The 11,083-nt window shown below is 36.0% G+C and overlaps 1 protein-coding gene across 1 annotated transcript in view; it reads right to left on the reverse strand.

Moving 5' to 3' along the window:
- Nucleotides 1-9,972, reverse strand: part of LOC145680551 (uncharacterized) — a 50,524-nt gene extending 40,552 nt beyond the window's left edge. The window contains exons 1-2 of the mRNA XM_081751183.1: nt 9,800-9,972; nt 2,509-2,706 (exon numbers count right to left, since the gene is read on the reverse strand). Coding sequence (XP_081607309.1) covers nt 2,509-2,706; nt 9,800-9,834 — 233 coding nt within the window. The 5' untranslated portion in view covers nt 9,835-9,972. The remainder of the gene's footprint in view (nt 1-2,508; nt 2,707-9,799) is intronic.
- Between the last annotated feature and the right edge of the window lie 1,111 nt (nt 9,973-11,083).

Genomic DNA, 11,083 nt, shown 5'->3' on the forward strand with positions numbered 1-11,083 from the left:
AGCCAAGTTCAAATTACTTTTTTCCTGATACGTTTGTTTGTTTCTTTGAAAATGTATTATATGATATTCATAAGCAGAAAGTGCAATTACATATAATTAAATTGTAAGGCTTGAGATCAAATGATATATTTTAATTGACCATTTTCAATTGTTACATACAAATGTTCATATATTTTTTTCACTTTGCATTATAAACAAAAGCGTACAGTTAATTCTGGTTATTACGTACCAGGCAACTAATATTGCAAAAGATTTACTTTTTATTATTAAATTAAAGAATTAAGAAACTGTATACTTATTTCCGCAATAATAATTTAAATTTTTGGAGACGATGATTTCAATTGCCTATCTGCAACTATCTATAGGTAGGTCCTGTTCAGAACCTGATTGGAATGCAAAAGGTTCACTCCATTTCTTGCAAAGCTCTTACCCAATTTTTCTTTTGGGATCAAAAGATCCAATACAGCATATTTCAGGCAAAAATTTTCTTGTAGGCCTTATATGTGGAGAACTACATACAGTGTAGCCAAACCCAAACTATCACTCAACTCAGTACGATGTGCTTATTCCGTGCCGTTCAAATATTTTGTAGCCCCTGATCCAAAAACTATTCATTGCCAAGATCGCAATCTTTTGATGCATTTTTTTTTATCATTCCTAAAATTCTTGTTTTCTTTCTTTCTTTTCAACAGGGTATGAAACTTGTCGATATTTTACTGTCGCGGGAAGTATGGGGATTTTCACTTACGTTAAAAAAAAAAAATCCTGAATTTTAGTAATATACAAAATCACTGTGTAAATTCATATCATACATCATATACTAAGAATAACTCTGTAAGAAACGGATTAAACCTTTTGGATTCCAATCGGCTTCTGAATGATAGCTGCAGATGGTTGTAGATAAGGAAACTAAAGCATCGTCTTCCAAAAATTTAACTACTTCGCAAATAGTTACGCAATTTCTTTAGTTTTTCGTTCTTAAAAGGTGCGCACAATACGAATTTTTAACTTATTACTATTATAATTATTAGCAGTATTATTAAGACCACACCACGCTTATCAACAGCAAACTGTCACTTCAATGAATCTATCTGGATCAACTAACAAAATCATATAATCGTTCAACATTAACTGATACGTATTTCTGTCATTTGACAAATTGTGGCAACGAAAATTATTTCCTTTTCCTTCTTTTCGGAATGTTCATAATTAATGAAACATTTACTGCCCAACAAGTTGTAACTGTACAATACACAAACTTTCCTACAAGTTTAACTTCACAGATTATTATTTTAGACCATACTTGGAAGATCAGGTGGAGATGAATTCTCACTTAATTCTTGCCTTCCGTAACGAGATATTAAGTTGGAATCTAGCAACAAGGTATTCTGAAATCTTCAGCTAAACTTTCGATGTCTTCTTTCCGGAATGTGCTTTTCAGTCTTCATTTTTCAAGTTGTTTGATGTATAGTCTGAACCGGATGTAATCTTACGCAGAATCAAACCCGTGAAATTAATGCTAAAGGCGATTGCATTAACCATTAAACCACGATAGGGTTTCTTTTGAAGTAATTTTTCTGCGTATTTAATGACCTCGTTCGTATGTGTCCTCTTTTTGTCTTTCTCTCTCCGTCTTTTCCCATTTATGTGGGGTCGACGTTTCTGATGAGAGTCTTCTCCATAAAGCCCTCTCTCGAATTCTTTCCCTGTTAGACCCGTCAAATTATATTCCACCTTAAAAGCAGGAAAGCGTTTTGTTAAATTAGTCCCTCAGATAAATAATTAAAGAGATATACGCACGTTACTAATTTTTTAAATTTTATTATTAGTATTTAATTTTTCTATGTATAAATTGGTATGTTCCCAACTAGGGTATTAGCGTTTCTTAGAAATTGAAAGTACGCTGTTCCACGGGAATTGGGATAATAATAGCATGGAACCTATGGTAACAACTACAGGTCCTAACCTTGAATATGTTAGTGAAGTTTGGTGAGCAAGTACAATAGATATCTCTCTTCCAAAATCCAAGTAAATTTTTATATTCTTCAGCTTGTATTTAGGTATCAAATTACAAGTATTTAAATTAATTCAGAAGGTTCAATATCACTTTAAAATATACTGAATGTTCTTCAAATTGACTGTAGATATTCATAAAGCATAAATGAAAGAGAAACTGCAATTTCACTCATTGCATTAGCTTCCAAATCTTATTTTATGCACTCTTCCCAAGAAAAATTAACCCCGACTGTTTAACTACCAACCCTAGTGATTGCAAACAAAGAACAACAAATTAGTGCTAAGCAAATTTCTAATTAAGTGCGTTATCAGCATACGAATATTTATTATGGAGCTATGTAAAAATATTACTACGCACATTTTACTCTTAAGATACCAAGTTTTACAGGTCAAGAAAATACTCTTTTCCCGGACTCATTTCTTAAAACAAGAAAGCGGAAAAAAGGCAAGTGTTCAATATGCTCAATCGTGCATCATCTTGTAAATTCTTACCTGTTAGCGACTGCTGGATGGGGTACGTAGAAATCCTTTCTGAATGGAGGAAGCCTACTCAAGTCCCATCGTGGTCTCCGTAAACGTTCTCCTGGTTGTTGCTGCCGGTTTTTGCCCACTCGACCACCACCGCCAACTCCACGTCTCTCTTCTCTAAAGCGATCTCTGTCACGACTTCTGTCATTGCCACGGTCCCTACTAAAATGAGATACAACAAATAAAGCCGTAAAATATATAAAACACCAAGATTATATGATACATAATAAAGGAAATTAACCACCTTTTTTTCACGCCATCCAAATATAAGTACGAATTCTACGAAATTCAAAGTAACAGACATACTACTGAATCAAGAGTCTAACCTGGTCTTCGGTGTAACATGTCATTAACTACTATATTACCCATCCCACTAACTTACGAGTCACACACTCACTCTTGAAATCGGTGTTTAGTCATTTAGTACAATAACCACTAGCAACTAATTTTTTTCTCCGGTGTCCGTGTCTATGAGCCATACTTGCCGTTTCACACAGTTCTTTGTGTTGTTGCTTTTCAAACTTGGAATGCAATATATAGGTCAAATTCATACGTGGGGCTCTCCAAAGAAAAGTTAAGATGGGATTCATTTTCAGAAAGAAAGTTACCTCTTGCTGTAACTTTTTTTATTTAAATGCACTTGTCTGTTGTCTGTTATGTCCTTGAGTCTCTGCTGTACAATATAAGTACTAGATGTAGGCAGTGAACGTACCATCAAAGGACATTTTGAACTACAAAATCACTAATTGTTGCAACCGATCATTCGACTCACTGTACACTATACCTTAGACTCTTATTTACAAATAGCCTTTAACGTTAGGAGAAACACGTAAGGGGCCACTATGAAAAGAAAGGATCTCATCTTCAGTCTGGCAATTCCCTAAGTGTAGTAAAAGCCTGGGAGTGTGTCGACCCTCATCTTACAAGACAGCAAAACCAATTTTTGCAATTGCTGTGAGTAATATGCGACAAGAGAAGGGTATTCAAAACAGAGAACAAAGAATATATTTTAGAATTTTGTCAAATATATCTGAATATGTACGTTCGAAATATTGTATTTATTCACTTTTGTTGTTCAATTTGTTTCTCATTATAAAGTGAGATTCGTACATTTTATTTAAGTGAAGCATTTGTAATGTCTTTGAGTCAAATCATGGAATTATAAATAAAAAGGTCTGATTTTGTACTTGTAATTACTATAAGATTTTCTTTCCTTTTTAATGCAACTTTTGTGTGTGTGTTTGTATGTAATTATCCAAATGTAGTATCCAGAAAAGAGGAATACTCAGCGACACGATTCGTGCGGTTAATGATATGCACTAAGTAGGAGTGCGTGGTTTCAATGGTAGAGCACTCACTTCCGATGTGTGGAATCGCTAGTTTGGTCCTAAGCTAGCTCTCGCAAAGCAGGCTTGGACAAACACCGTGTGGGAGTTTTCTCTAGGTTCACTCGCTTTCTCCCAAGTTATTTATTCCAACATCTCATTCATTAGTCTCCCTTAGCCTCGAAGCATAAATATAGAACGTTAAATTAAAAAACAAATACAAGTTTGTAAGATTAAGTATGTCTGACACGCAAACGCACTCGGATCACTTCATGAAAGTGACTAGTACGCGACGTCTCACATTACCCAAAATACCTTTACACAATGAAGCTTAGTCCGAATCCGCCTGTAAAAGTTAGCAAACAACGATGACACAGACCTGTTTATGTGGCTGGTCTCGCATGAGGACATGTTTGCTAAAGACATTCTGCAAGCTTTTAATTGCTTTGTGAGTCAGTGATATAAGCACACGACGTTAATCACTATGCTAGCAGCTTTTCCCTGTTACGAAGTACACTTACATAAGGGTACTTATTTCGTAACTGAACGGTATGAGAGGACCTGATGAATATATTTTCTCGTCTATATCTATACCATAAGTAAATATCGTAGGTCACACTTAGTACAAGCAGAGTCCCTGTGTTCCGAACTTCGTTCTTGGTGTCTCATACTGAATTATCTGAGATTACAATCTACGAACGCTATAGTCTTCAGTAGCTGTTCCTTATTGACACTTCTACAAAAAGAATATGAATAGATGTTTTCTCGGTGCTATTCCGTTTTATGAGGGCACAAATTTGTAAAAATCTACGGAAGAAATAGATTACTTGGTCGTACAGCAGAATTGTGTAAATAATCAAATATATCGGGATCTTACCTCCCATATGCATAATGGGTTAAAAATATGAAATGTGCTCTTTAATAAGAAGTACCATAAGGAAAGATTTATGAAGTGATCACAGAGGTGTCGCACGCGGTTTAATTGTCACATATGGCGGCCCCAAAATACAAAACTTACGAAGAAATGAACAGAATCAGAGATGTCAGCATGAGAGTATATATATATAAAGACAATAGAGCATAATATGGTAGTGCTTCAAACCCACTGTCTTCGTGAATACTGAGGTAATGGTGGGAAATACACAAATATAAAGTGAAAACTAGTAAAAAGGAAGTTGCATCCGAACCAAATGTGGTGAAATAGGTACCACAATATTTTGGCGCTGTCCCATTTTACGGGGGAGTAAATCTGAAAATTCACGGAAGATATATATTACTTAATTTCACACTAGGATTGTATAAGTAATCGAAATATATCGGGATCTTACCTCAGTGCTCGAAGTGGAAAAAGGCAGAGGTGGATATTTTATTACCATTTTGACTCGACATATCAGCTATCTAAATGTCGAAATACAGTGAGGATATGTTGCCTAAAAGATTGCATTTCAATTTACATAATGACTGAAAACCATTGAATAGCTTCTCTGTAGTTACAGGGGGGACATGGAAAGACTTTGATCCGCTGCCAACAACTTTCTGAAAAACTAATATCTCCTTATGGTATATTATAGAGAATTGTACACGAAATGCTCAAGAACCGAGATTTTATATTAACTCCTGTGAGGAAAACTCCCGGACCCCCTCCCACTTGGCTGAGGGGTATTCCAAACCCCCAGAAGATCCGCCCCCACAGCAGACAACCCGTAAATTCGCCATTGCTCAAAACAGGATATTTATGTGCATTAAGGGAAGACACACACATACACACACAAGAAACAATTTAAAATGGCACATCCTAACTATATATAAAACTACATGAATTGGCATAAAATAAAGGGGTAATTCCGGTTGACGTGGAAACTTCAAATTTGGTATGATTATAGCTTTCCGGGACTAACCCACAGGAAAATTGCCAAAATTGAATACTTTTAATTTGTAGGGAATCTAAAGAGGAGATGAAGAATTTCCCCATGTTATTTAAATGGGCGCTTTTGGACCTATATTATAATATATTTTAGGTACCTGGAATTGGAATAAAAACCTGAAGTTCGGTATGCTTGTACGTTTTTGTTGATTTACTCAAGTAAATCACCAAAAATAAAAATTTCCAGCTGTACAGTGGTATTATGGGGAACTGAAAAATCTTTCCTGTGTTTATTTATAAGGAACATTCTCTGCACCCCAAAATGCTTAGGCACTTCCGGCAGGATTAGAATTATGAAATTTGGGATGATTGTAGCTTTCCGAGACTAACCCACAAAAAAATTGCCAAAAGTGAATATTTTAGATTTTAAGGGGTCTAAAGGGGGTATGAAGAAATTCCAACGTTATTTAAATGGCCGTCTTCTTGGGATACAAAATCTTACCTCTTAGATAGTTGAAATAGGAAAAGAAACTTGAAATTAAGAAGAATTTTGGTTTTAGGAGGAAGAGGCAGTAGGCCGAGCAAACGCGGCTCAGTCAAAATGTAAAACTAGATGAACATCTTTGAAACACGTAATTTTAAAAACAAAAGGCAGGAAAAAGATAACAAAAATGTTGGTGTTGTTAACTTAGAAAATTAATGCCATATAAGAAATAAAATCATTTTACGTGCAAAGCTATTCGTTATTTACTATGTATAAAAATGGATTTATTAAAGGTATTTTAGCATCTACTCTCCAGTGACGGTATGTTTTGATCACTGAAAAACCAGAGGCGGTATGGCATACCGTCTCACATCGACCACTGTCTTACCACTTACACTTATAAAGACGTGATGAAGTGAGCGCTCTATGAAGGCAGTGTACATACCGATCACAGAAGTGTCACACAGAAGGCATGTATTTTATTCCATATTCAGTGTTTCTCCAATATTTTCGTTTATGCGTATATCTTGCTCCTGCCCTCAGCACACTCGGTTAGATGGCATTTGCTTTTTTCAGTGGACACCTAGCACAATATTGTTTGCCTTTTTTAAGCTAATATCTGATTTATGAACTGATTTTTTTTTTTTCATATGTGCACATACTGTAGTTATACTCTGCCCTCCTAAAGCCAATCTACACCCATTAATGCAAATCCTCCCCTAAGAAACACTAAGGCAGGAAGAATGCATTTCCTGCAAAGAGAAATTCGTATTTCATGAATATAAGTATTCCTTTGTGTGGTAACGTAGTACAGGAAAGAAGCATTTTCGTATGTGTCTTGCATTACTTGATAGAGGATGCTTTTGTACTAGGGTGTGGTTTATAGTGTTGGTTGACAACAAGGGAAGGTTTCATTTCTAAAATTTGCAACACTTAACTGTTGAAAGGTACTAATTTTGCGAAGTAACACAATAGAGATGAAAACGAACCTACTGAGGAGCAAGGAAAGCATGAAAATATTTGTGATTACAGTTAAGAGTGAAGGATGGAAATGAAAGACATGTAATTCTAGGTAAGGTATATTAAAACAGAAGCAAATAAACAGCAATACAATGTTGAAAACAGTTTCATGCAACTCGAATCCGGGCATTTATCCCGAAGTTGATCGTCCGCCTGGTTTTCGACCAAACGCCCGTATTTTTCTCCAAAATATGTTACATTTTCGCAAGACACTAATGAATTTGTGCTAGGTGGCCACTAAAAAGCACAAATGCTAAGCGAGTTAGGGCAGGAGCGCCGAGCGCTAGCGAAGGGGTGCGTCTGTGAAGGTGGGTATATACATAGACGAGGGTAGCACAAAACACCGTACATAGCATGAAATCACTTACCTTACATGTTGAATTATTTACTCGTACGTAACTAAAGATGTTATAGTTAGATCCCAACATATCTTCATTGCTAGTACGTTTGTGTTCCAAGCTAACATAAATTTCGCACTTATTTGGATCCCTTAACTCTCGGATATTTCTATAGTTGCGCGTCATGAGCTAGCACGTTGATTTCAGATACTCTACTTTAATTCATTTCGGGGTTATCGCCGAACCAATTTTAAAAAATTTACATGATTAATTGGAGAATTTATTTTGGTTTGTGAGGAAAAGTGAGTGAAAGTAAGGTGAGGGGAATAGTTGAAGTTAAGAAAATACTTGTTAGTTCTTTTTGATGTAATCTGCACTATATATGGAGGCGGAAAGTTACACTTGTTATGATTGGCAATGTGGAAATACGTAAATTGCGTCATATCATGTTTGAGTTTCATCGAGTTAGTTAAGGAATGTCAGTTGCTGAAATTGTGTGAAAGACATGGTCTAATAAACAGACGAACAATTAACGGTGTGAAAACTGAAACTACAGAAAAGAAGATAACAACTAACCAAAACTAATCGAATCTAGCCTAATTTAGTAGATTTTGCAACTGTTTTGGATGGGATTTAGTATCTCCCCCAAATCTATGCAACATATAAGCTACGCATTTTATGACATATAAAGTGTTTTTTCACTATCCTCGCTTATGCGTATACCCACTGCCGCAGACATGCTTGCTCCCTACGGACGCACTCCCTCGCTAAAGCCCGGGTTGCCTGCCACGCTCCTTCCGACTCGGTTAGACAGCATTCGTGCTTTTTAGTGGTCACCTAGTACAAGTTGGTTCGTGTTTTAGACCCTTGTCTTTATGCCACCATATGTTTACAATGTATTTCGAACAATATGTAGTCACTCCCAAGTGAGCCAAGGTCACAACCTAGTATTTTCGGGGAGAACCTAAATAACATTCCTTTTATTCTCTATTTTCATTTGGTTCGGCGATACAGCAGTAATGCTTCACTTTGGGTTAAGTTTAGAGTTGCCCGGCCGTTTTTTTTTTTTTTTTTTTTTTTTAATAGGAAAATTTGCACGAGAAAGGAGGCACGAAATGATGATTTGGAGTTCTCATGTGATGTCTAGATGTGTAAGATTGGCAATAAAATTAGTACTAGAAGATATGCAGAAGTGTGCACTATTTTCAAGATGCGGAAGGTTACGATGATTCAGCAGCATGGAAGTCGTATAAGATGACGAATCCGTGCATTGAATGAGATATTTCCACATTGAGTTTTACAGAAAAATGAAGATAGTCTATTAAATATTTATGAGAACCACAGATTAATGAAAGTAATAATTGAAGCTTCTATGAAAACCGGTTCCAGTCTCTGTTCTAATCTATCTTATCTGGTAACCTAACCTAACAATTTTTCATATTTTAACTGCTTTTTTGTTGGTTTGAAACTGGAGGGGCAACTCTAAACTTAAACCCTCATCTTGTATATTGTGTTTACTTGCTACCCTATGGCGAAAGCATGCACAACAGCGCTGGATTTTCATTAATGTATTTAACATGCTGTAACCTTGCACCAGGTAGTTCCCTCTGCTTGGCAAATAGTTCCAGATTTATAACCGCTTATAAAAGAAATAAGCATAACTTGCGCTCTCTTTGCATATTATCAAGCACACAAACAAGCAAATTATTCATTTCCTCCCGGTAAATTTTTATAATTTTGCTAGAAACAGACGACCAACTATATTTAAGCCCTAATCCGGGGCCGCGATCTGTGGAATAAACACCCGGAAACCTAGCACAAGTTGGTTGTTTTCATGCCATTATCTAAGTCTCTACACTCTGAACTCGCAAAGTAAATCTGTACCCATTAATGCAATTCCTCTCTAAAGCAGCAAAGGGGCATTTCCTGCAAACAGAAGTTGGTATTTCATAAATACAAGTATGTCCACATAAAACAGGGGAGCACTTTTGTATTTTTAATCCGTTTTGACGAACTTTCTAGTTTCAGAATTGCAAGTATACAAATTGTCAGTTACTATACAATTTTTAATATTTTCCATAAATTCAATACCATCACACGTTGTTATATAGTTTATGTACAATAACATCTAGCAAAACTTAACATATTGGTTCAATATCTTTTTAGAGTTCATTGACTTCGACCATTACCAAAATCAATCTTGTTTATTAATTTCCATACTTACCCCCTTCTATCAGATCTTCCCCCTAATTTTCCCATGTCTCTGGTCAAAATTAAGTAAAAAATATAACAAAATTAATATTTTTTAAAAATAAATAGCAATAAATACGTGAACAAAAACTTCATCGAACTGCCGATCACGAAGATGGCGTTTCACAAGAGCAGCGTCAGCAGTGTTACCAACTGAGCTTTTTGTTATTTTTTTACGACCTTCTCGATGTGCAGCTCATTCCGTACCGGTTTTCTTGTCTTCTTCACTGTTATAAGTGAGTGATAGACGCACCAGGCTTCATAGTTCACGTGTGCTGAGAATGCATATAAAAATTTTATATTACTTCTTTGAGAGAAGATGATTTGGAGAATAACATTATTAATTTTATTGAGTTATATTTCGTTTGATGTTAGTATTTTTTTTTTCGCGACTATATCTTTCCTTTCCTCAAAGAGAATGAATTGAACATATGCAGAGTCGTTCTACTAAACTACAGACTACTGCAGGAGACTTATGTTAGTCGAACTCTTTAGCATAAGGCCCATGCTGTTTATAATAATTGATATTTTTTATATAGAGATTTAGTCCTGCATTCAGTAAAAATTGTATCAGAATCTTGATTGAAGTCCAGTTACTACCAGTGGCGGATTCAGGGGGGCGATCGACCCCCAGAAGAGGAAACTTTCTTATTTTATACATATAAATAAAACCCATCCCAGAGTTTGGACCTCTTAAAGGTAGCTCTAACCTGGTAAGTAGCTGTATTCCAACCCACCGCCTCCCCAAGAAGTCCGTCCTGGATCCGCCCCTGGTTTCTACTAGCCAGAATATACTGTATTTATAGGAGAGAGGAGAGTAACCATGAATTTGTTGAAGAGCAATCAATTTTGGCCTGGTAGATTGAAGAAAATCACATTCGAAAATTAGGTGGTTGAGCGTGCCAATGCCTTTATCACACCGACAGTCAGTGGCGTATTTAGGGGGAGGGAGCTTCCGGCCTGAAGCCCCCCCCCCCCCGAAATCTTACTTACTATAGTAAAGTATTTGAAATATCTTGCAGAATTTTCACATTTTCAGGCAAAGCCCCTTCCCCCCCCGAAGCAAAATCGTAAATACGCCACTGCCGACAGTGATAGATTTCTTTTTTCTATATTTGAAATAATTTTGATGGAGTTAATGACGTGTCAAGTACTAGTCTATAATAAAGCAAAATTTCTCGTCTGGTCAAGTTTTTATGTAAATACGAGGTGTATCTTGAATCTTATTCAGAATATCCCAATAAAGTTGTCCAAGAAG

The sequence above is a fragment of the Thermobia domestica genome, chromosome 3 (genome assembly GCF_964235325.1).
Source record: "Thermobia domestica chromosome 3, izTheDome1.hap1.1, whole genome shotgun sequence".
NCBI lineage: Eukaryota > Metazoa > Arthropoda > Insecta > Zygentoma > Lepismatidae > Thermobia > Thermobia domestica.